The sequence below is a fragment of the Euleptes europaea genome, chromosome 2 (assembly GCF_029931775.1).
Source record: "Euleptes europaea isolate rEulEur1 chromosome 2, rEulEur1.hap1, whole genome shotgun sequence".
In the NCBI taxonomy this organism is placed as follows: domain Eukaryota; kingdom Metazoa; phylum Chordata; class Lepidosauria; order Squamata; family Sphaerodactylidae; genus Euleptes; species Euleptes europaea.
The window spans coordinates 44604186-44630710 of record NC_079313.1 but is presented as its reverse complement, the minus strand read 5'-3'; the positions used below and the strand labels follow the sequence as shown (position 1 = coordinate 44630710).

The 26525-nt window shown below is 44.1% G+C and overlaps 1 protein-coding gene across 1 annotated transcript; it reads left to right on the top strand.

The window, feature by feature from the left end:
• ALG14 (ALG14 UDP-N-acetylglucosaminyltransferase subunit) lies at positions 1-26525 on the top strand. The gene is made up of 3 exons (XM_056845248.1): positions 1-150; positions 4123-4245; positions 26206-26525. Exons 1-3 carry the CDS (start codon positions 88-90, stop codon positions 26434-26436), a joined length of 417 nt encoding a protein of 138 aa, XP_056701226.1. The 5' UTR covers positions 1-87; the 3' UTR covers positions 26437-26525.

Genomic DNA, 26525 nt, shown 5'->3' with positions numbered 1-26525 from the left:
GGGCACACTACAGAAATCCTGAGGTTACTTGGTAGTCTTTCCCAGTCGTATTCTCCTAGGCATTACATTTTGGCTGATTCAGATAAGATGAGTGAAGACAAAATCCGTTCATTTGAACAAAAAAGAGCAGAGACGTCCCCCAATTCCTTGGTAAGTTTGCCTATCCATATTGGTAATAGTTTTATTTATATTTTGATTCTGAAATAATACTGTAAATTGCCTTTGAAAGTATTGCTGTGCTCTCCAGTATTGCCATTTCTATATGTTTCACCATATATTTATCAAATTTTTGTATCTGCTTGTGACTTCCAAGTCATGAAGCCCAGCATTTCTCTATTTCTCCCCCTTGTACCTGCAGCCCCCCAGACCTATTTCAGTACTCATAGGGAAAAATACATCGGAATAACAGAAATAATTGAAGAGTTTTAAAGGGATGCTGTCAATTTAATAACTTGGTTCTAAATTGGTGCCAGCCCTGACCTGGATGGCCCAGGCTAGCCTGATCTCATCAGATCTCATAAGGTAAGCAGGGTCAGCCCTGGTAAGTCTTTAGATGGGAAACCCCCAAGGAACACCAACGTTGTGCCGCCAAGGCAGGCAATGGCAAACCACCTCCAAAGTCTTTTGCCTTGAATACCGTATAGGGTCAACGTAAGTCAGCTGTGACTTGCCGGCACTAAAAAAAAATTGATATACCTCACAGCATCTGCCTGTGAAAATGTTGGTTTGCCAGCAAACAAAAGGGCCAGGGGGTGAGAGATGTGGAGTGTCCTTGGCCTGGGAGTAAGCCAAGCCCTAGTAGCACTGTCAGGTGCTTCCATTGGAGCTGGCCAGCTGCTTCTGGGGCCTGGAAGGTGATGACAGGCATCAGCTAGGCTCTGTTCTTTCTCCCATGTTGCCAGTCCCAGCTGTGCTGCCACTGCTTCGGGGACTTGTTTCACTCGCTTGGGTGGAGGACCAGTCCCGGGTGCTGAGCAAAATGGTCTGCTGTGCCGCTGTTTAATCAATCTGAAATCAATGCAACTTAATTACAAACAAGACTGTCTAGGGTTAAGGTTCCAATCACACCATGGAGACCAAGGAGAGGCATGGGCGCATAGCTGAGGGTTTCTTTGAAGCTTTCCAATGGGCTGGCTGTTTGATTGTCTTATGCTTTGAAAACCAAAAGGGGGTTCCCGTCCACAGCCAAAGTGTCAGAGGAATCACCAGCCTTTTCTTCTGAAGCCACCAGAAACTGTGCCCAGAACCTCTGAGGGTCCTTTGAATGTAGTTTAAGAAATACTGGTGTAGACACCAATAGAATCCTCCAGAAGCTCAGGTTGAGTTCCTTGTAGATGTTAGCAGATCAGATCAAAAAGATCCACTGTTCATTGGGTGCAATGGAAAAAAGAGGATGTATCTACCAGTGGTAACTGCACCAGTATGCTTACCTGTAGCACTAGATCAGTGTTGCTTTGATACCAAGACAATGCCACATTTTGTGCTTTGGTGCTGGCATTACTATTGGTATGCCACATTCTAAACACAAGTGCTTGCATAAGAAGTTCTAATATTGGACTATTACACACAAACACAGAACTCTGCCCCGTGGTTTTTTTGGTCTTATTCATTATTTTTTCTTCCTTCAGGGGTCACCCCGTTTCCACCGTACACTTGACCTGCATCACCAGAAACCTCTTTTATCGCGATCTTTAATTTTGCCCCAGTCCCTCCACGAAGCTAATGGAAGCAGTTTTCGTGAATAGTCACAACTTCAGGTTTCCTTTTCCCCCTCCCACTGTCGCTTGTCCTGCCCTTATCCAAGTCCTCCAAGAGAAGCCATTTTTGTAGGTAGGTGGCCATGCCACAGCATGTTTTTTTGTTTTTGTTTACTGTGCTGATTTAATGATATAACAATTTATTAATACTTTAGTGATATATCACGTAAGTATTGATATATTAAGAACTATATTGTTATAGTAATACAGTAAAACAAAACAAAAAGTGAATGTGGCTTGCTGGTGATTTTCAACAGGAGCGTTAAGATCTTGGGAAATGGAGCCAGCTCCCCCCACCCCATGCAAATTTTCCCCTATGTAAATGGCCATTGGTAAAGATCCTGGGGAATGGAGCCGGCTCCCCCCGACCACTCCTCATAGACATCCTTCTCTGGTGATTTGCAGCACATCCAATAAAGTAGCATTTTCAGGAGGAAGGGACTCAGATATTTCGCTGTTTTGCAGTTATTTCTTCTTGGAGAAGCCCCAATAAATAGGATTTTTAAACTCTGGATTAGAAAACTGTGCATCTAACGAGCGGCAAATTTTCCCCTGCATAAAGGGCCTGCATCTTGTCTCGGGCCTTTCCTCATTGCAACTTTGCCAGCAGCTCTACTTTAATTACTTTGGCTAGGATATAACCAATTTAGCTTAATTGATACAGCTAAGATAAGTTGGGTGGGCAAAGAAATATTTCTTTAATCTTTTTCTACATGTATTTGTAGCAAAATATCAGATAGAAGTGTGGGGTTTAAGTCAATAGGATCTTTATAAATGCAGATTTTAACATACATCTGTTTTTGTTTAAGTACCTAATAAGTTATATGTAACCAAAACTCAAGAGAATGAAAGCTGTGTTTCACTTGGATGTGCTTCTGAAGGCTTTAATTTTTGTTGTTGATACATGGTTTGGAGTTTTTCCCCCTGTTCAGTATTTCAGGCCATGCTTATCTTCACTGAGTGTCCTTTACTTTTAACACAGATTAGAATTTTAGGTTGCTTTTTTGTTAGCTGTCTGATCTCATTCCTATCAAATGCTAAATGTTGTGACTCCGCAGAGAATGTAGAGATACATGCCGCACTTCCATCTAAAATTTCAAAGATGGAGCTTTAGTTCCCACTGGAGACCACACAATTTTTCCATTCTGTACTGTATGGCAGTGGAAGACATGCACACACACAGTTGAACAAACAATGTTATCTGAACATCATGAAATGGATGTTTTTGAAAAGCATTTTTCAGAGTTGTCATTTAAGTTTATAAGAGAACTGTCACTCAAAGACCTGTACTGGTCACTTATAGTTCTTACTTTAAAAAATTATATGTATAATTTTAAAATCTTGTGCACCTTTATAAAAATTTGTAAAAAAAGGGGGGTGTCAATTAATGCGTCACACTGGCTGCTCATATTTAACTTACGGTCTGCTCGTACCCCAAGATCTTGTTCACACACACTGCTACCCAGAAGTGTATCCCCCCCATCCAGTATGCATGTCCCTCATTATTGTTACCCAGATGTAGAATTCAGCACTTACCCTTGTTGAATTGCATCTTGTTCACATCAGCCCACTTTCCCAGTGTGTTCAGATCTCACTGAATTCTACCTCTGTCTTCAGGTGAGTTCGCTGCTCCTCCCAATTTGGTGTCATCTGCAAATTTAATGAGTAGTCCCTCCTCACCCCTCATCCAGATAATTTATAAAAATATTGAAAAGTACCGGGCCCAGAACCAAACCCTGTGGCACCCCACTGGACACCTCCCTCCATTCAGATGAAATGCCAAGTGATGCTAAAAAGGCAGAGGTGCCCTGCAAACAACAGTTACAGCAGCACACTTATTATATTTGAAGTCCTCTGAATTAATACCCTTTGTACTCTGTGACAAACAATGCATCTTTTTGTCCACTAGGTGGGGCGCTACGTTAGCTGTTGGTGGTTTACATATTCTGTGAACTGTACATCTGAGGGGTGCTATTCAAAAAGGAACAAAAAATACTGATGCTTATTTACATTGTTTGATTTATGATGTGTATGTATGCTGCCATAAGCTGTGTTTGCATGGCTTTAGTTCTTGTGTGCTTTTCTAGGTTTTAAAATCAGGTTGGTGCTGGGTATTGCTTCAGGAAAAATTCCTGAGAAGCTCAGAGGGCTCAAAGTGCTTCTGCATGTGCAGAATTTCTTCTTTTGGACTGTAGCAGTAAGATGCAGTCTGAAGCCATCCAAAGTAGTAAGCCTGACCGGTGTAACCTTCTTTGGCATCTGAACCATGTGTATAAACGGGAGTGGTTGTAGCAACAAATAAAGGTAGCCACATCTTGGAAGCCTGAGCTGTATTGATTCTGCTGTGTCCATCTTGTTTTCCAAGTTCACCCTCAATCGCATTCCCAGAAGTCGGGAGGTCCGTCAGTCATGGAGCTCTTCAGTGCTAACAACCATCCATTCCATCTTTTATTCTCTTCCTTTGACCTTCAGACTCAAGCCAGATTTGGTATGTAAAACAACTTCTGTTCACAGATTTACAATGAAAGAGGGGCACACATTTTCAAATGAAAATAACTACTAGGAGGCAATAAGTCTTTGGAACTTTTATGTATATGCTATGAACCAATTATTGCACACACAGAAGGAACATTTGTATGTTAGCCAGTACTGGGCATGGAGTAGGGGTCACTGGGTGTGTGTGGTGGGGAGGTAGTTGTGAATTTCCTGCATTGTGCAGGGGGTTGGACTAGATGACCCTGGTGGTCCCTTCCAACTCTATGATTCTACCTGCAGAGACTTTTTTCTTTTGCCCAAGTCCCCCAGCTCTTAAGCATAACAATTATCAACATTTGTGTTCTGGTATAAAGGTAACATCAGGCATATTAAAGAGCAAACTTTGATTTGACTGGCATCATGTTTAAAATGGGGGTGTAAGAACTGCCTGTGACTCCGTTTAAATGTGATGCCAACCATACAAATAGGTGACTTCATTTTTTTAAAAAACTTGCTTAACATCACGAGGGGAGCCCTGCTGGATCAGGCCAATGGTCCATCTAGTCCGGCACCCTGTCTCACACAGTGGCCAACCAGTTGCCCAGGAGGGCCAGCAGTCAGGGCACAGAGGCCAAGGCTGTGGTCAGGGCTCTCACCCTGGTGCTGCGTCCTAGCACTGGAATTCAGGGGTTTTACTACCTTTAAATGTGGAGGTTCCCATTAGTCATCTTTATTGGTAGCCGTTGCTAGACCTGGAATCTGTGAATCTCCTTCCCTTTACTGGCAGTTGATTCCACAATTTAGTTACTAATTGAGTAAAGAAGTACAACTTTTTTGTCCATCCAGAATCTATTGTCCATCAACATCAAAGGGTTTAAACCAGGCCTAAGAAATAAGCTGCAAACCTCATCCTCGCAAATAAACTTGGCTAAAAGCTGTATGTCCCTGCTAGGATTGTGTGTGTGTAAAGTGCCATCAAGTCGCAGCTGACTTATGGCGACCCTTTTTGGGGGTTTTCCTGGCAAGAGACTAACAGAGGTGGTTTGCCAGTGCGTTCCTCTGCACAGCAACCCTGGTATTCCTTGGTGGTCTCCCATCCAAATACTAACCAGGGCCAACCCTGCTTAGCTTCTGAGATCTGACAAGATCAGGCTAGCCAGGGCCATCCAGGTGTAGCACTCATTATTCTGTGACTCTGCCTCCCTTTTTCCAGCTGCTGAATGAATTTTAAATTTTTAAAACAATGTTTTTTGAAATATAAGCCATATAAAAATAAATATTAGTTTTGCTTAAGATTCTTGAAGTGGTATGTGATATAAAAACAGTTAGAAACCAAATCGAATCACTTATCAATTTAAAATCCTAGCAACAATAACAATATTAAATCAATAAAATGGCCCACCATTCTCCTTCCCTTACCATTGGGCTAGTTGCTGATGGGGCTGTAGACAAAACAAAGGAGAGGTATTTATGAGCCTGCCACTATTTCCCCTCCTCCCTATTGATTTTTCTCTTTTCATTAAAGAGGAAGGAAAAAGCCTTTTATCTAAATTTAAATAACCAGCCTTCCTGAGAGAAGAGCATTGGGACATCTTGTGTTATGCTGGTGGTTTAGTTTAATTAGCATCAGTTGTATTGAGTTTCCATTATGAGGGAAATTATCTGGAAAATCAAACAGAACTGCCTGGAATGTTGCTGAAGGAGCTGATATGGAAAAGTACTGTAAATCAGTCCATCCTTCGTTTATTGGAGAACATTGTTGTGGCATTTTTCTGAGAGCAGCGGTGACCAAGTTTGCTCATCTAGTGAGAGTTTGACTTGTACGTGGTTGTTTAGTTTTTCTTGTGAAGCCAAGAGGTACTGTGCCATTGCCCAAGTACCACACACACTTTGCACTCAAATCTCCTTTGCGAGTTTTTTTAAGGTTGGTAACAAAATTCCATCAACCTGTAACTGCAAACTGTATGTGCTAATGGGAAGCAAAACAATGTTGTTCCTAGCACATTATTTAGTTAGAAAGTGCAACAGCTGTCCTTGGATCTCTAGTAGTCTTCACAGGTTCATTGAGGGGGAGGGAATCAGGAAACAAAACACCTTTTTTTTCCTGATAGCAAAATTGGGACATGTTGGGGAACACTGCGGGGGGAAAATCTTCCTATGAAATATCTGAAATAAAAGATGATTCTCTGCAAAAGCACAGAATGCACCTATCTCCTGTGCGCTCATTGCTTTGTTTTAGCAGCCCGGGAGCCACCCCTGGCCCAGCAGCAGCTATGTCATTCCCTGGAAACTGTAGCAACTGCAGTGAAGCCCTGGAGCCATGCTGGCAGTGCTCAGGAGCTACAGTTGGCCCAGCTGCTCCTGTGATAGAGCCTGAGAGCAGCAGTAGTCCTGGTGGGCCCAGCGAGCAAGTGTGTAGGGGAGAGATGGGATCTCCCCCTGCCCCCACTGCAAGTCTTGCAGACCCATACTCTGTGAAGGTATCTAATTCTCAACATGGCCAAATCTGTGGATACTTAAATCTAGAGACTGGAGCCATGAACAGACAAGACAGATTTTTCTACAAACATTTCTGAAAAATGCCCCAGGTTTGCAAAAAAATCTGAAATCTTTAACAAATAACATTGGGGGGTTAAAAGGCCCTAAATAATAGAAGCAGAACCTGTATCTTTAAGAAATGAATGCCCTAAGCTCTGTGGCTGTTGCTAGGCAACCACAACAGTATTGCCAACCTTCAAGCCTTAGTTTCTGTGAGTAAAGGGCAGGAGAGGAGCAGGGCCATTTTCAGGGATGTTTTGACCTTTGAGGGAGGATTCATTGGGGCCAGGCCTGGCAGCAATCATCGGACAACTTGCCACCACACAACTTGAATGACTCACCCAGGCTTTTCAACACCAGCCATCTCACAAAAGCCCTTGTGGTATAGTTGTTAGAGTTTCAGACTAGGATCTGGAAGACCCAGTTTCGAATCACCTCTCTGCTGTGGAAGCTCATTAAGTGACTCTGAGCCAGTCACACACTCCCAGCTTAACCTACCTCACAGAGGTGTTCTGAGGATAAAATGGAGAAGAAAATAATATAAGCTGCTTTGTGCCTCCATTGGTTAAAATAATAGTAAATAGTAAATATACCTGAAGATGGGGGTGGCAGATAAAACTAGTTTGCTGGTGAGTGGGAAGGAGAGAAGGAAGCAGCGAAAGAGGAGAGGATATGGGGGCTGCCAGGAGGAGGGCGAAAGAAAATAGTGGAAGAAGGGATAGAGGGGAAAATAAGATGCCCCCTGCAAGGCCATGTGGGTCTCCACTGTTTAATACCTATTTTCCAGAGGGTTTGTAAGATTGCTGATATGGTATCTATAAATATTCAAAGGCCTTCACATGAACACCTGAAGCTTCCTGATACACCCCCTATGTAGATGGCCCATCTGTACATTCACTCATCACATGGTGGGGGTAGAGCAGGCAGGATCAAGTGGTCCCTTGCCTTCCTCCACACAATTGCTGAGCTGTCTGCATAGAGCAAATGTACAGAGAAAGTGCCAATGTGCACACCCTCTCCCTGCGAGTTGCTGATCACAAGGAGAGGGCGTATAGGCGGGCACCTCCTCCATGTTTGCTCTGTGCAGGCTTCCTCGGATGAAGAGGACCTCAAAGCAGAGGAAGGCAGTGGAACACAGCAGCTGTAGCAGGCTGAGCAACCACAGGCAGAAGAGGCCTCCCTGTGTCTACAGCCACCTAGTGCAGGGGACTTATCTGTGCCAGAAGTGCAGCATCAGGTGGTGCCACCAGAAAGCCCTCGAGAGCCACTGAAGGAGAGGTGCAGAACACTCAGGGCACAGCTACATGATTGGAGAAGAAGTGCCAGACTACAAGCTCAGCAAAGGACACTCCCAGATGCTTTATGCATGGGCACTTGGACTCAGGTTTGTCCCCAGACTGACTCAGTTGTTCTTTGGAGTTATGCATGAGTTTTTCGTCCCTCAGAGATGACCTGGCAGACAGCCCTCAATGGTCTTCCTGTTGCTGTTAAATCCTGATTCTTCGATCTCTCCTGAGATCAGCTCGGGTCAAATTGTCCTGTCCATGCATAAGCCAAAGCGCTGGACAGGGGAGCTGGGTGTGTGTGTGACTTTTTTACAGTAAGCACTACAGCTAATTTCAAGGGGCAGGGACTCAAATGCTTCCTGATTTTTCATCTCCCAGCCAGAGTTTTTTCTGAGTAGATTTGTCACCCAAAAATGGTTTTAAAATGACACTTGGGTCCCCCCCCCACATTCCGTTCCTTTAAAAGAGCTCCTTTTTGTGAAATGCTTTTTAACATGGCACTTGGGTTTCCATGGAGGGGGAGAGGAAACTGGACATTTTTCTCACAGTAAGTACTACAGCCAATTATGAAGCAGCATTTTCAAGGGGTGGGACTCATGCTTCAGGACTTGAGCTGGTGATTTTGCTGATGCATAGCATTCACAACAGAAAAGTGTGGGATGAGCGAGTATCAAGCCCCAGGTAAAACTCCCATGCATAAACAACCCCAGATGACTGATTAGAGTGGTGGAGTCTGATCTGGAGAACCGGGTTTGATTCCCCTCTCCTCCACATGAGTGGTGGAGGCTAATCTGGTGAACTCGATTTGTTTCCCCACTCCTACACACTAAGCCAGCTGGGTGACCTTGGGCTAGTCACAGCTCTCTCAGCCCCACCTACCTCACAGGGTGTCTGTTGTGGGGAGGGGAAAGGAAGGTGATTGTAAGCCTGTTTGATTCTGCCTTAAGTGGTAGAGAAAGTTGGCATATAAAAACCAACTCTTCTTCTTCTGTAATGATGCTAATGAGCTTCACCAGGCAGAGGATGCTGAGTCAGGGTAAGTCGCAGCAGCTGATCCACTTCATGGCTATTTAAGCAGGCTTCTGTGGCTGCTTCATTGTGGGAACAATTTTTTACCACTATGTGTTGAATGTGAATTGTGGCTGGTTCTGAGATTGTGACTCTAACCCTGGACTGGACCCTGACCCCTCATTTGGATTATACTTTTGGTACTGCTCCTTGGAACCTGAACCTAGAAACAAACCAGCATTTGACTTGGACCATTCCTGATCATGCCTCACGCCCCTGGCCCTCAGACATGCCACTGTACAGGACAGCAGACCACTCAGCAACCATTGGGGGCAGGGCAAGTTCCTTGCCTGCTCTACCTCCCTGTGTGGTGAGTGAACACACAGATGGGTCAGCTGCACAGGACTGCAGAAACGGGTCATTGGTCTGTCTAGCCAGTACTGTCCACTGTGACTAGCAGTGGCTTTTAAATGACTTGGGCAGGGCTCTTTTTCCTTCCAGTTTCATGGAATACTTTTAATTGTAAATGCTGGGGTTAAACCTGGGATGTACTGTGTGCAGATCCGGTATTCTACCACTGAGCTTTTTGCCTTTCTACTAAAAAGTGCTATATAAATATTTTCATGAGTAATAAATCCCATCATTTTGCTTTAACTTGTCTGCAGTGGGCTGATCACCCTGTGACCTCTCAAAGATATTTCTGAAAGGCACTGCGTAAGTGAAAGCTAGATAGATTGTGGGGGTGACAAATTGTTTATCTGGGCAAAAATGCATTCTTGGGATTTAAAATGCCTTTTGTTAATCAATAAATAAGGTTCTAGCTGTGCAAGGAATAGATTATTTATAGCACTCTGTATGCATACACAGACTTCACTTGATAATAAAAATCTGTAATGAACCAGTCAGTTGTATGTGCAGATTCCAAAACCTTTCATAAGACTTTCATAAAAATCACTCCTTCTATTTGCTAAGTGGGAGCATACAGAAAAAAATGTGTTTCAGCCCCTCAATGTATGCAGAAAAATACTAAACTACCTTTAGCCTCACCCTCCCCAACCTCAGAATCTGGCTGATGTCAAGTATGTACACTGCGATTCTCTCATGCTTCCAGGGAATATCTCTGACATCAGAACTGTATGAAGGTGTGAGTCCTAAGCTGGCCAGGCCTTGGGATTTGAGAGGCTGATGTGTGTTGTGGAGAACTTGGTCAAGTGATATATAATTCTCCCACTGGAGAATTCTCAAGAGTCTCTGATCAGGTGCCTTGCTTCCCTTCAGCCTCAAGTGGGGGGGGGGGTTTAAATACTTGGGCAGGGAGAAGGTGTGCTATGTGGCACGTAGCCTCAGAGACCAATTTTCCCCTTTCCAACTTTCTTTTGGCTGCCTGGCAGACTTCCCTCTGAGGTGGAAGTGGCCTGAGAGGAAATGCACCCTGAAGCTCAAATGCCACTCTCAAGGTTAAGAAGCCAAAGTTGTGTCTACCCCGGTTGTCTCCTCTTTCTTGCATTTAGTGTTCTTCCCCTTAGGATCCCAAGGTGACCTTAAAAAATCATGTTTACATAAGTAATTTACACACAGGATGAGTATCCCTTATCTGGACTGCTTGGGACCAGAAATGGTCCATATTTCGGATCTTTCCGTATATTGGAATATTTTGGAATTTTTTCATATACATAATTAGATGTCTTGGGGTTGGGACCCAATTTCGTTTATGTTTTATATACACAGAATTATATTCAGGATATGTGTAAATTTTAAACAATATTTTTAATAATTTTGTGTACATTGAAACATCAGAAAGCAAAGGTGTAACTATCTCACCAGAATACCTGTATCAGCTGTTAAACAAGAGCAACAACAAACAAACTAACAATGGCAGGCTTTCAGTCTCCACCTACGATGCAGTGTACACTGTATTTTATTTTTTTTAGGTGAGAGGAAACATTGAAAGCAGGCAGGACAGATCTGACTGCATGCCGGCTCGAAGGGTCTGGTTTTTGGATCAGTCCGGCTTTGGGATGTCTAGATAAGGGATACTCTATCTGTATTACTAATTTACTTTACATGAACAGTTTGAAAGGGGAACCCTTTGTCAATCAACCATTCTCTTCTGAAAAACTGAAGTAATATGTTTCAGTTCCTTATTATAAGGATTCATGGGAGAAAAAATGGTATGCCAGTTGAATAGAAGAGCTTCATCATTCCCCCCACCCCCCGAAATGTTTACTTTGTTGTTTGTTTTTGAACCTTTATCATGCAAGTTGGCTAATATACTGCTCAGACCTTTATCAGAGTTGATATGTTTTGTCGTGAGCCCCCAAAACAGCCTCAACAACTGGATATGTTTAACTGCCTTTTGGGTGGGAGAGTGTTTACTGAAGGGACAGAGTGCCACATTCTTGGCTGGCTGCCAGCCTCAGTAGGCTAACAAGCCTCTGTGGGGAGGGGGAGGGGGGAGGAATGACAAAAAGTTGGATCCAAATTGACAGCACTTATCAGAGATCTCCCATGGGACTCTTGTCTCTAAGTGTTAAAAATAGGAGCCACAGAGCAAAGCATCAAATCAGGCCCAAATTACATAGCTGCTCCACTGGAATGTGTGGAGAAACTCAGCGTGGGTGGTTTTGTTTGTTTGTCTCTACTGTAATTTTAACAGGAAGTAGTAGGATTGAGGAATGCTTTGAAAAAGTCACTTGTGTTAAAAGTCACTGATCATGCAAATTTTTCTCATTGTTTCTCCTCCCTCCCCCAGCCCCTGTCACTACAGGGGAGCTTAAGAAATGCCATATCAAGCAAACCCAGTGAGGGCTGCCTCACTTTCATCCCGTAGGAATAGCAGACAACAAGAATACTTAGCCCACCTAATGCAATGGGACATGTTCCCACATTGCACCACAGTCCGCCCTGAAATTCAGCATCTGTGTGGGTTGTCATGCAGAGGTGTGAACGCATAGCATTGTGTCATCCCTTCCCTTGTGCCAGCGAGTGTCTACAGCAGTCTGACAAATGAGTACTCCAATGTTACTTTCCCCCCCAAAATGTATTTTGGCCTGCCTCCTCTCAACCGTCTATGGCCTAAAAGGCAAACAGAGAGCTTAAAGCTTTGATGCTTTACCCCGAGGAATTAATTCTGACCCTCCTCATGTAGTCAGATGAAAGGCTTGTAAATAGCCAGTTCTAGAACCAGAGTGAGAGCCAAACCAGATGAGATAGTTGGACATCTAGGATCAGAGTTCCCTTTTTGTGTGTGCAAATGTTTAAAAGCATATTTTAGGCACGGGATGGGTGACCTGATACCATTTTCTGTGTTTGTTCATTCATCCATTTAGTGCATTTTTATCCATCCCACCCCCGCCTTTCCAAAGAGCTCATTTGTGGTTCTTCCCCTCTGTTTTATCCTCCCAACAAACCTGGGAGGTGTTAGTCTAAGGGAGAATGACTGGCCCAAGGTCACCCAGTAAGATTCCTCACAAGTCAGAATTTGCACCTGAGCCTGGTCCAATATGCTAATCACTACACCCACACTGGTCCTCAAAGCTGCTATTTATCCTGTGGAGGAAAACATACAGGAACAGAAGAAGAACCCTGCTGGATCAACCTGGTGGTCCATCCAATCCAACATCATTTTTCACATAGTAGTCAACCAGTTTCCCTGGAGGGCCAAGAAACAGGGCATGGAGGCCAAGGTCTTCCCCTGATATTGCCTCCAGCACAGGTATTCAGAGGTTCACTGCCTCTGAATGTAGCGGTTCCCTTTAGTTATCATGGCTAGTAGCCATTGATGGACTTATCTTCCATGAATCTGTCTAATATAATGTTTTATATCTATGGGTGGTTCCAACTGGCACTATTCACTGCAGTCAAATTTGTGCTGTTCCGGCATGAGCAGTTGTGACGAACAAAGAGTTAATCTTTGAGAGAAGCTCAGAGCTAAGGAACTCTCTCTGTTCTGAAGAAAGGAATTGTATTTTGATTTTGGTAACCGGTGTGTTCAGTAGCTGTGTTTGACTCCAGGAACCTGAGGGTTCAGATTTGCCTAAGCTGGTGTAAAACAAATCCTGTGGAATGACAGGAAGAGATTGGGAGCAAAGGGACCCTTTCTCAGGTCGCTGGAAGGGAAAAGAAGATATTCCAAATACAGGGTGTTGTTTAGAGATTACTGCCACAAAAGTGGGGTATATCTGTAGTGAGAAAACTGATAGAAAGATTTGAGGAGAAATCTCCATACTTCTGTGTTTCTGTGGGGAAGAGAGATTGCATGATCTCCAACTTCCCTGATAGCTAAGCAGCAGAGTCTGACTCTATAAGAAGTTCTGGGAACTGAACTGAATTTATGAACTGACTCTAGGAATTGTAATACTGTACCAACTCAGCGATCTAAGATCTATTCCTTCTCCCCCTGAGGAAAGGGCATCTTGAGAAAGCTTGGGTGATTCTCGCTGCCTGCCCAGGGAGGCAGGAAGGAATTTCCGCTTCCTGTTGCTAGGTGGGAATTGTCCCCTCAGTTTCTCTTCCTGCCTCACCAGCGAGTGCAAGCCTGACTAGCAGCTCTGCACAGCGATTCTACTTAAGAGTAGTTCTTTCTTCTCTATTTTGTTTCATCCTTACGAAGGCTTATTAAGATATTCTTCTCTGAATATCTTAGCTTCTTGTTATTTCTTTACACTTTCTTCTAGACTGTTCCCCTCTTAATTTTTTCTGAAGGAATCCAAGATGGCGGACGTCATTAAAACCTGAGACAACGGCTTTTTGTCTGATGGGGATCACAACAATGGGCAGCTTACAGTAGCAAAAGCTGATGAGATCGAGCCCTCCAGCAGCCCCTGACGCGGCCCCATGGAGAAGGATAGTGGAGATGCTTTAACTGTGCCTAAAAAGAAAACTGATGCGCCTCAAAAAAAGTTGCGAAATTGGCAGCAAAAGTCAGCGCGGCCTTCAGAGCATCCCGATCAGCCCAAGGTGGCAACGAGGGAATGCTCTGCTGCCAAGGCGGCCCAGATCTAGTTCAGACAGCAGTTGGTAACGTACCCTGTTTGGGAACAAGAGGGGAGTAAACCAGTGACCCATGGCAAGCTGTATGATTTGGTGGGGAGGGTGCTCATAGACCACCTACAAGTGCTCCAAGCCTCAGCTTCGCAGCAACCAGCAAGTTCCTAAGAGTCAGTTTACGGCTCTCCTCAGCATTACTAGCATGACAGGGAAGCAAAGGGAAAGGTTTGTCATAGCCTTCTCTGTCAATTATGCCAAAGGTGAAAAGGAGTCCCCGTTGGTGGGTCAGGACTCAAAATATTAACATGGGGCTGGAATTCATCCACGAGGATCCGAGCCATGTATTTACAGATGTGAGCCTGGAAGGCTGGGGAGCCACGTTATTGGATCAGATAGAACAAGGGATCTGTTCCCAACAGGAGAAGACCTTGCACATAAACGTCTTGGAGATCAGAGCTGTCTGGAAGGCTGAATCCATTTTCAGACCAGACTGAAGGGGTGCCATGTGCTTGTGCGCACAAACAACATTTCCACAAAGGCACATATCAACAAACAGGGAGGGTCCAGATCTTCCAGACTACATCAGGAGGTGGAACCCAACCTGTTTTGGGCGGAACGGCATCTCAAGTTTCTCAAAGCAGAGCACATTCAAGACATGCTCAATGATCAGGCAGACTGTCAGAGCCGCCAGTTGGTCGAGAAAGGCGAGTGGTCATTGTCTGAGACAGTATTCCAGCAAATCTGCAATCACTTTGGGACGCTGATGGCGGATCTTTTTGCGTCCGGCACCATTCACCAGCTCACGAGATTTTACATGAGATACCAGCACCAGAGAGCAGAGGGGATAGATGCCCTACTGTCTCCATGGCCAAGAAGTCTTCTATATGCCTTCCCTCCCTTGCCTCTTCTCCCAGGAATCGTTAGAAAGGTACACAAGGAAGTGGCACTAGTCATCTGAGTGGTGCCGGATTGGCCCCGAAGACCTTGGTATCCTGCATTGACAGAGCTTTTGATCATTAAACTGTGGCCACTTCCTCTTTCTCAGGACTTAGTCCATCAGGTCCTCTGACACACCCGAATTCAGGCTGCTTCAAGCTGACCGCCTGGCTTTTGAGAGGCAGAGGCTTATAGATCAAGGTTACACTTCAGATGTAGTAAATACCATTATTGACTCTCACAGACCTTCCACAAGAAGGATATATAATACTTCCTGGAAGGCGTTTGTTAGGTAGTGCTGGAGGAAGTTCGTAGATCCTCTATCTCCAGGGGTAGCTCACATCCTAGCCTTTCTACAGTAAGGAGTGCACCAGCATTTGAAATTGTCTACTTTGCGCAGACAGGTGGCAGTGATAGCCACAGTGAGCCCCTCATGGAAGTTCCTCTAAAAATGTTACAAATTAAGACCTTGTTTTTGGTGGCAGTTACATCAGCTCACAGGATTTCGGAGTTGGGAGCACTGTCCATCAATAAGGGGGCTTTGTATTTTCCATACAGACAAAGTAGTTTTACACCCCAATCTGACCTTTAGCCCTAAGGTTAATACAACCTTTCACAGAAGTAAAAAACTATGCTTACCCTTGTTCTGTCCTAAACCGACATGTAATAAAGAAAAAGAATGGCACGCTCTGGATGTAAGAAGGGCGCTCAAAATTTACATCCAGCACACAGAGCCAGTTAGAAGGACAGCAAAATACTCTGAACCAGCCCCATACCATTTGTTTGCATATGACCTATATGTTCACAGCTTAGGTGATGTTTGAACTGGAGAGTTATTGTTAAATGCTTCCATGTTGTAAAGTGTGCATTGGGACGCCTTTTATTTAAAAAAAAAACCTAGCATGACACGGAAGCAAAGGGAAAGGTTCATCATCGCCTTCTCTATGCTGTTTTTCTGCATGCAAGGAAATGTTAGTTTTTGTTCTTCATGGGGACCTTGTAAAAACACTGCTGCTGCTTTAAGTAATAAAACCCAAGAAAAACCTTTCTGCTTTATTCTAGTGGCTGCTCCAAAGACACTCTGTTTTCCAGCCTGTTATGTGTGAAAGAGGAATGTAGCTGAATCTCTTACTTGTTTACAGCTCGATAGGCCAAAGGCCGCCATCTCACATGAGACAGAATGCAAAGCAGTGTTCAGGGATGAAGCTCAGTGCTTCACACATAAGGGTGCCAGATTAGGCACCCTAAAATGGAAGGATTGCACCTCCCCCCCCCAACACACACACTTTAAACCTTGGAGATGAGTAAGCGCTATAGGATGCCAGATTCGAGAACTTGTTAAATTCACTATAACAAACAGCTACATTTGTTATAGAAACACTCACTCGGTGGAACTATATGAAAGGCGATCTTTATTTCACTTAGCTAAGATTTTCCATTCTCTCTCCAATTCTCAAAATGTCTTAAGTTCACAGCACTAGCTTGCTAAAATGGATAAGAAGTTATTGTTCCTTTACATCATGAGATTTCTTTTTCTTTTGGAAGAATAAACTTTTTTAAAGCCTGGATAGCATTTCAGTGTCCTCCACTGGGATTCTATCAACAAGATCTCTAGGCTTTTCACCTGGAGATAACTGTGATAAGCTATTAATGATCTAAAAAATATACAATTTTCTCATTAGAAGAAAGCTGATAAGTGGTTTGCCTTTGTTTTTCTTAGTAACTGGGCTGACATAATGTTCTTTAATATTAGAGTTCCTGTCTAACTTTTGTTTTTCTTTTGGAGAGCAAATATCTTATGTGTACCGTTCAAACACAGCACTGTCTTGGGCATGGTGTAGTGGTTAAGAGCAGTGGTTTGGAGGGTGGACTCTAATCTGGAGAACTGGGTTTGATCCCCCACTCCCCCACATGGGTGGCAGATGCTAATCTGGTGAACCAGGTTGGTTTCCCCACTCCTCCACATGAAGCCAGCTGTGTAACCTTGGGCTAGTCACAGGTCTCTTAGAGCTTTCTCAGCCCCACCTCCCTCACAGGGAGTCTGTTGTGGAGAGGAGAAGGGAAGGTGATTGTAAGCAGGTTTGATTCTTCCTGAAGTGGTAGAGAAAGTTGGCATTCTTTTTTCTCATCTGTTGTTTCTTATAGGTGTACTGAAACATGGGTACAGGTAGATGAGGTATATCAAAGCCAAAGGTCAGAAGGGCAAGCAGGCAACTGAGAATGGAGAGTACTCCAAAAATCCTCTGCAACTTTACAACAGATTCTGACTGAACAATTGGGCAAACATCTAGTGGGCACCTTAAAAACTGGCAACATTGTTTCAATATGAGTTTTCATGGGTCAGAACTCAGTTTTTCAGGTATGCAAAGTGAAGATCAGATATGCGAAGTGAAGATCCTACCGGCGTCTCTGATTTACATATCTGAGGAAGTGAGCTGTGCCACCCAAAAACTTATATTGAAATAAACGTTGTTAATCTTTAAGGTGCCACTGGTCTCATAAAAAAGTTTTCATTAGAACAGACTAAGACCCCTTTGCAATGAACAATTAGGGTCTGCTAAACTCCGCCCCCCCAACCTGAATGGTCTAGGCTGGCCCAATCTTGTCAGATCTGTGAAGCTAAGCATGGTCCACCCTGGTTAGTACTTGGATGGGAAACCAGGGTTGCTACACAGAGGCAGGCAATGGCAAACCAACTCTGTTCATCTGTTGCCTTGTAAACCCTATGGGGCCCCACAAATCTGCTGTGATTTGGCAGCATTGTCCACCATCAGACTCCAGCCATCCTAGCTGGCAGAGCATGCAGTTTCCAGTGCCCAAGGTGAAATCATCACCCTCAATATCTTGTACTACACATATAATTTCAGGAATGATAACCTTGGTGAAGGAAGCCATTGCTGAATTAGAAATGAATTTCTGACTATGTTAACAACTAGGAATTATTTTTTCCTTCCACCTTTCACATCAGGAATAAATTTGCCCTGTTGCTTACAGCAGTTTGTTAGTTTCTGTGTTATGGTTTCAGGTCATTACCTTCTAATGGCACTGGAATGTGCAGTTTTAACTTGTTTTATGAAGTGACCTCTTTTGGGGGAGGGAGCTATGATATGATTTCTAAGTAATTGTATCCGATAGCATAAAGAGAGATCTGAATGTCCTTTTTTCTTCAGTAATAGTGATTGTACTTCCCCTCCCTTCCCCTCATGTTTGCTTTGGAAAAATATCTGAGATGTCAGAACTTTTTTTGGCTGCGGAATTTGTCAGAGGGTCCAGGAGTTTTGGCTGTTTTTCTGTGGCCATAGAGGCACAGTCTTACACCCTGTGTGTTCGTGGAGCATTGCGCAGAGCAGATGCCCATAAGGCTCTGCGGGATGCTTTCTTTCCCTGCCATGGCTTCACCCTGCATGAGGCTCGAGACATGCGTTTGCCAAGAGTAGCTGTTATGGGGATCTAGAGGAGGTGGAGACTGCTGGATACTGTGAGGTACGATACAGAAGGGCCTGAGCTTCAAGTGATTGGCCTGCCACATTGCAACACAACTGACCAATCAGCAGCAGCATAACTGGCATGGAAACTGTGTGGCCAGGGAGCAGCAATCACACTACTAATATACTAGAGGAGGAGGGGCTCCATCCCCGAGCTCCCCGTGTGTACATTTTGCAAAAACAGCAGCCTGCAAATTAAAGCCTTTTTTCAGTTTAATCTGGACGACAAATGAGCATTAAATTTTATGTGAGCAATGTTTTTTATGAAGATATTTGTTGTATCTTCACATATGCATACGTAGTTCTAAGGTAATTAAGAGTAATTAGCGAATACGCTTAAGGCTGCAAGCCTGTGCATGCTTACTTGGGAGTATTTTCCTGTTGAGTTCGGTGGAACTTCCTTCTGAGTGACTGTACCTGGGATTGTGCTGCACGTTGCTTTCAAACAGTGAGTTTTTCTAGTGTCAGGCTTGCTGACCCGTACAAGGCAACCCGGGGGCTGGGCCAAGGCTCCTGTTGAGGACAGCCTGGTCCCGTTGTGGTCCGTGCGAAGCCCAGTTCCCTTCGTAACAGAGTGCAGGAAGTCCTTTAAGTATTTAAGCCGTAGGGATGCCCGGATCCTTCTGGTCCTTCTCTACTATGCACACTCTTAGCTCTCCTGCTGCTGATGACATGAATGGATAAACATCATATTCCAAATGTAGCCTTGCTGGTGCCAGAACAGTGTTTTTTTTTTTTGGCTAGAATTCAATATCTGTATTTATGTAATCTGGAATTTTGTTTATTCATAAATATTTCCACTAAAAAGTGAGTTTGATACTTAAGTAGAATATTTTACATTGGCTGCTAGCATCACCCATTGTTGCTTTAGCATGGCATGTGTGGCTCCTTTTTTATTTATAAAGCAATCATAGAAAGCTCCCATTGGCATAACTTCAGGGCACCTTTCATGAACAGTAGTGAAAACAAGCAATGTTAACCATTGAGGACTGACAGAATATGTATGGCTATGTAGCCCATTTCAACTGCCATTTATAATTTTGTTCCAGAGTTTGGATAACTAGAAAAGTGTTTATATTGAGCTGGAGGAGTCAGGCTTACACTTGCAGATGTTTTCCAGGAACTTGATTTCTTGATCTGAAATCCCCTACTTCTTTAGCACACCTGCTTTATTTATTTTTACTTTGACATATGTTTTTGAGGGGCCATAACACAGTGCTCAAGCCCATAAACAACACAGGTCCAGTCTGCAGTTTAAAGGAGTTGGAGTAGCAGAGCTGGGAAATATCTTGGCCTGAATCCCTGGAGAGCTGCCTCTTTTCAGAGTGGACAGAAGGACCAGTTCATCTAAGTCAATTAGAACATTCATGTAACCTTTGAGACCATTCAGGCAAACCAGTTCATTTTTTAAAAAACGTTAGCATGTTTCCCGGCAAACTACTTAGTGGATCATATCTGTTTTGAATAATATTTTTCCCTTTTGGATGGCTGAAACTAGTTAGCATTTCTCAAAGGCACTGTACATTTTAAACACAAAACAAAATATGTCCATCTTTTTATATTAAAGTCCTGGGGTTTGGTGGCTACCCTCACCATGCAAGTACAAATATTGGCAGCAGCCACACTTTAAAAATAGAACATTTGAACTACGCCAATATGTTGCTGAAAACACAGTATGCTGAGGAGGCCCACTGTTTAATCTGGATATACTGCTTGCACAATGTTTCCATTAATCTGCCATCCCTCTCCCACCTGTGGACGGTTCTGGTACTCCAGAGAAGTCAAGACTAAAATCTTCAAGATGATTAGTCTTGGAAATCATGAAGGGTTCAGAGCAGATTTGCAAATTACCTCTGGCATCGGGCATGTATTGATTACCACTGGGCAGCCAAGGGGTGATCCAGCATGCATCCTTTGCAAGCCATTTGCAGTACAAGTCTGGTCCTTTAACAGACACACACAAAACACTCTTGCTGAGTCCAGCACTCAAGTTTTCAGTAGCTCAAGAGCCTGCACTTTCACTTTCTTGCCTGAAGCCTTCGACTTTGTTATATAAATTGCAAGGCTGCACTAGCTATGTTTATATTTTCTTTCCTTCCTAATTGAAACCCCCTAATTGTCTGATGCACTTTGCATGGTTGACTCAATTGGGCTTATCTTTCTCTTAGTTAACTTTTTTCCTGTGTGCCCTAAGGATCATTTGGAATCTATAAGATTGGTCATTTGTTCTTTGAAGGCTTTGCAGCCATTTCTCTTAAGAGGAAACAGACTGAAAACTCTTGGGGGTGCATTCTCTAGCCTCTGTTCCTATTTGTGTTAGGGGATGATTGTAGTTACTTTGGGTTAGTTCTTACGATAATTTCTCAGACTGAGTTTAGCAAACTGGGCCAGATAAACTGGGCCAAACTGACCCCACTCACCTCCGAGCCCAGGGAACGGGCGCCGTGGCAGGAGCGAGGCCAGAGCCTCGCCGTGGCGCCGGGCCCAGGGGGAGGAGGCGGGTGACGGGAGCCCCGACAACCCTCCCCAAAGGGCTCTCCCAGCCGGCATGCCAAGGCGGGGAGGTGAAGCCAGGAGCGACCCGGGGCGGGGCAGTGACCCAGCGGGCCAGCGCACTGACGCCGACGGCTACAGCGTCCTGTTTCCCTTACGAGGGAGGGGGGAGCCAAGGCGAGGCAGCCCCGAAGAACCCCGGGGGAAGGAGTCCTGGGGGGTAGGCAGCCCTCGGGCCGGACCCCCCGCAGAAGGACGGGCCCGGGCCAACACCAGACGGGCCGCCCAACCCGGCTACCGGCCGGAAGAAAGAGGGGCAGAGCCGGAAACCAGGAGGCCCCCTTGTAAGTTCAGGGAAGGTGGAAGGGGTGGAGAATCCCAGGCGGGGGAGGTAGAAAAGGGAGGAGGAAGCTGAGGCCAGGGAGGAGTTGTCGGCAGCGAGCAGACAGCAGCAGAGAGGAAGGCTGCAAGTAAGGCACACTGGCTGACACGGCAGGCGAGGACAGCTCTGACTTACCTGCCGAATGGTCTGAGGCTGAGGAAGCTCCTCCAGGGCGACCCGTCGGCGGACCCACCGAGACCGGATCCCAGGAGAAGGGCAAACAGCTTCACAAGTAACTCAGTTCAGTATTTCTCATAATGTGTTGTTATACTGAGGCTGTTTGTTTGAAAACACCTCCAACAACAGTACTGTTCTTGCTGCTTTGACTTGTGTTGAAACTTAAAACAAGTAGTGGTACGTTAAGTTTCCTGGGGAATTTTGACTGGCCTCTGGCCACCTGCTCACCCACGCCCTTCCAACATGTGCTTCCTCATCTCTGACTGCAACAGTTAGTCCATCCATAATTAATATATAATCATCCGTGTGTGCACTAATGGCAGGACTTCACCCAATGTGACCAAGCAGGGATTTGAATCAGCTGTTATCAAAACCCTCTAGCTGCTATACCGCTGAGCCTGAAGGGTAGAAAAGTCCCTTGTGACTGTACTGTGTTTTATACTGTTCTTGCATTTATTGGAAATACAAAGCTGTTTGTTAGGTGCTTTTGTGAAGCACTGCCAACTTCCAGCCTATTCTTTGGCTATAAAAGAGGCCTTGGCAGACAACGTAGAAATAGCGTGAGTTACTCTACCAGTGTTAGGGTCACAGAGTCTAGGGTAATTTTGAACTCTGGTAAAGTTTTGAAAGCCTCCTTCAGTAAAATGGTAGCAGGTTTAAAATAAGTATTTGCACTAAAATGTGGGAACGTTTTCTTCTTTTTCTTTCTTCTGGGTTGGGCATTTGTAGAGATCTCCAGTGCATACAGAGGCGTTTAATTGTCTCATCAAATATCCTAAAATTGGTCCTCTGCTTTACTACGCTCCCCCTCCCACCTCCTTTAACCAATTTGGCTGACATTTAGTCCCTTTAAGGCTGAGAGTTCTGGTTTCTGCACTGGAACTACTAAACGTCATTTGAATACACTGGCACATTCAATAGACTGAAGGAGCTTTCATCTGCAAAGTGTCAAAGTGCAGGATGGGCCATGCTTGGAAAAAATGGCTTCTGCCATCTCAGTCCAATCTGGCTGGCACAGATGAATATGCATCATCCAGATCTGTTTTTCCCTTGCTTTCTGAGAAGGTCGTGTTTGTGTTTTAAGCTACTGTATGCAATAAATTATTCTGTGGATTTTTTAAAAAAATGGTCATCTCAGTGTATGGAACTACACGTTGTACAGAACAAATGAGACCCCCTCTCTAACGTCTGGTTTAGCATAACTTTTATCACTATGCCATTATAAAGGGTAATTCTATTTCTCTGGCAGCGGCAGCTAAAGAAATGCACCTTGTCAGGACACCAGATAGCTTGAACAAAACATTACAGGAAGGGTTATTTGGCGATGGCATTTCATGGCATGGATTTCACTGTGCTTCATGGCTCCTCAACTCTGCTGGTTGGCTTGAAAGCCCCTTGCTGGGGTCACCACAAGCCGTTTGCAGCTTGACAGCACTTTGCACACACAAGGTGCCACAAGGCTCCTGTTTACTTTTTCTCAACAATGGCAGCAGCCTCTTTATCTTTGAAAGGTGTAGTTCTATTCCGTGAAGGTAGAAGATGGGCGGAACCCCTGCAATGGCAGTGGAACAGAAGAATATGGACGAAGCGTTGAGGCCATTGTGCCACAGAGGTAACCTACAGTATAGTCAGAAACTAGTTGTATTAGAGAGCCACAGTGGTCAGCCAGATGCTCCTGGAAGCCCTACGGGCTGGGCCCTGAAGCCAAGGCCTCTACTGTTGCTTCCATCCCCAAAACTGGTATTCAGAGCTTTACTATCTTTGAACATGGAGGTTCCTACTTGGGCTTGGCTGGGGGGGGGGGGCATTTACTGATACCTAGAGCAGAAATAAGGATGGTCCAAACTGTTGTTTAACCACATGGAAACTTGTTCTGTGGTAACTGGCATGATAGACAGTGTAAGACCCAGGTAAAACTATAATATGGCAAGAGTTACAGGGAGCAGTCCAAAGCAAATCTACTCAGTTGTAAGTCCCGTTATTCAGTGGGGATTACTCCCAGGAAAGTGTTTGTAGAATTGCAGCAATTGACATCTTGAGTTCTACAAATGCACAATCTAATTCTCTCTTGGACTAGAGCAGTGAATAAGAAACGTAGGGGGGAAAACTGGGCTTAAATTACTGTGACAGGATTTAAGACATTTCTCTGCCTTAAATGGGAAGACCCAGTTCCCACTTATTTCAGTTGTAAATTAAATCAAAGGGAGCATAAATATGTTTGTCTTTTCAAAGCAGGCTGCCACAGTTTCTTTTTCTTATTAGCTGTTCATCCCCATCGTGGCTTATGAAAATAGTTCTCTGAAGTCCAATTATAATAAATTCATGGATGACTCATGTTGACCACATTTTCAATTCCTCTTCTCCCCACAGAAAACTTGGATAGTCCCACAGCACTTCATCCTTTTCTTTGTTTTTGCCTGATAATTTCGTCAGGATCTGTAGCTTGCTGGGTTAATGTTTAGGCATATGTTCTTATTTAAGCTTTTTGTACACCACCTGATTAAGAAGGGAGATTTTTTTGACCGCTTGTAACAAATTATAAAATCAAGAAAACCTTTGGTTTAAGAGAAAAGTTAAGGCTCACTCATGCTCTCAAAAGCATGGAAATTATAAATCAAGGCTGCACCTTAATTCTCACACCATGTTAGCAGTGCAGACATCCTAAAGTCCGACACGTTATACTGTCCTTCGAGTTGAGTTCTATAGTTGGGCTGAGTTAATAAAAAGTTGTGTTACTAAAATCTGGTTACCTGTGGAAATTAATTATTATTGATGGATGCCTTCTTGATGAAACACATGTCAACAGCAATGCCATGGGGAGGGCTGTTGTAAGTGCCTTAATTGTTCTGTTAAAGTTTTATTTCTGAATTGCATGAGCACTTTGTGTTTGGGAGGACAGCTAGGCAAAATGTATCCTACAATTATTCTGTACTGCTTTGCATTTATATAGCCTGCCAGTAAGTGCCTGTAACAGCCTTTTTCTGAAGGTCCAATAAGGCAGCAACCTCTGACCCTGTATTATGTACGTGTCACTGCAGAAGGATGGTGCAGCAAAGCCAAAAGGGATCAGGGAAGCAATAAAGACCACAGACACTAAATTCTATATGCACAGAGTCCAGAAGAGCTATGGGGGTGGGAGGGGAGTTCCTATGTCACATATTTGCAAAACACCATGATCATGTAAGTGTGCAATGATAGGTGTCGGAGGGCACTCAATCAAAAGTCCCTATAGAGTACATGCATACAGAACTGCTTTTCCACACCACCGATTGCCGTCCTACTTTCCCCTCTTCAGCGAACCCTTATCTGCTGCTATTGTGGCTCTAGCTTAGCTGGGCAAGTAATAGTCATATGTCCTTAGTGTAGCCATTCCATAAAGGCTTAGTTTACTGGCGGTGTTAATAACTTGGCCTTACCTTGCTAGGAACGCTGAAACCGTGTAACTGTATGAATGTGTGTGTGTAAAGTGCCGTCAAGTAGCACCCGACTCGTGGCGACCCCTTATGGAGTTTTCAAGGCAAGAGACCCACAGAGGTGGTTTGCCAGTGCCTTCCTCTGTATAGCAACCCTGGACTTCCTTGGTGGTCTCCCATCCAAATTCTAACCAGGGCTGACCCTGCTTAGCTTCTGAGATCTGACGAAATCAGGCTAGCTGGGCCATCCAGGTCAGGGCATAACTGTATGAATACACAGTGTCTATTAACCAGATGTATTGGGAGAAGGCTCCTGCAATATTTGTGCATTTGAAACAGTGTAAACTGGAAAAAAATCAGAAACTGAAGGTATGTTTTAGATATACAAAAATGGTTGCCTACTTGTGAATCTTCATAGGGGGAAAATACGAGATACCTTGTTTTCTTCTCCCTGCTCCCTACTTCTGTGAATTCTCATTCCTGTCTTCCTGTGATCCTTCGGCCAGCATGCCCCTCCTCCTTAGTATTCATGGTTTCCTTGGAAGGGGGGGAATATTTATTTATTTATTATTAAAAGTGCATAAAATAATTTAAAAACAATTCCTATCATAGATAAAATCCAGCCCTGTAATATCATCAATAGATAGAACTGTCATAAATACAAGGTATGTAATTATATACATATATAAGATATACGGTCATATAAGATGGTGCTCCTTTGTGATAAAATATACTTTTGCAGGGCCTGCGGGCAGTCAGGCTCCCCTGCATAATAATCAAAAATAAATGGTGTTATAGAGAGTTCATAGCTCAGAGGCAGAACATATGATTTGCATGTAAAAGATCTCAGGTTATGTTCCTGGCATCGGTAGGATTTTGGATTGTAGGGCTGGGTAGGATTTCTGCTGTGACCTTGAAATGATGCTGTCATCACAATCTGACCAGTGGTATAACTGAGGATATACCAGTTACATACATTCATCAGGGTACATTGTGCTTTACAGAATGATACAAGTCAATTATAGGTCCCTGCTTCAAGGAACTTGCAGCTCAAATGTTGATAGCAAAGGAGACAACAACAGAAATGAACCCCCCCCCTTTACAATGATTAATTTTGTTTAAAATCTAATCTGTCTTAGTTTCACACTCTTATTTTCATTGTCCTGTTTGATTATCTTTGCACATAATGGGACTGTATGTGAGTGTGTTTGTGTGTGTGTATAAATGTATATTTTTAAATCTCTCTTTTCTGTACAATATGCTTAGGTGCTGTGCAATGGTCCAGGAACGTGTGTCCCCATCTGCGTATCTGCTCTTCTCCTGAGGCTGCTGGGACTGAAGAGAGTGACCATTGTGTATGTTGAGAGCGTCTGCCGTGTGGAAAACTTATCTCTGTCTGGAAAGATTCTTTACCACCTTTCAGATCACTTCTTTGTTCAGTGGCCTACTCTGAAAGAGAAATACCCCAGGTCTCACTATCTTGGGCGAATAGTATGACAACAGCCGTAACTGGGGTTAACGCCACCACTGAATTCCTTAGCAATGGGATATGTTCTTATGTTACTGTCCATTGTACCAAGCTTCAA

Bases quoted from the DNA above. Each gene is read 5' to 3' on its own strand.
- ALG14 (XM_056845248.1), top strand. From the start codon at position 88: ATGAGTGAAGACAAAATCCGTTCATTTGAACAAAAAAGAGCAGAGACG. The intron at 151-4,122 runs GTAAGTTTGCCT...TTGTTTTCCAAG, and splicing joins AGACGTCCCCCAATTCCTTG to TTCACCCTCAATCGCATTCC. The intron at 4,246-26,205 runs GTATGTAAAACA...CAATATGCTTAG, and splicing joins TCAGACTCAAGCCAGATTTG to GTGCTGTGCAATGGTCCAGG.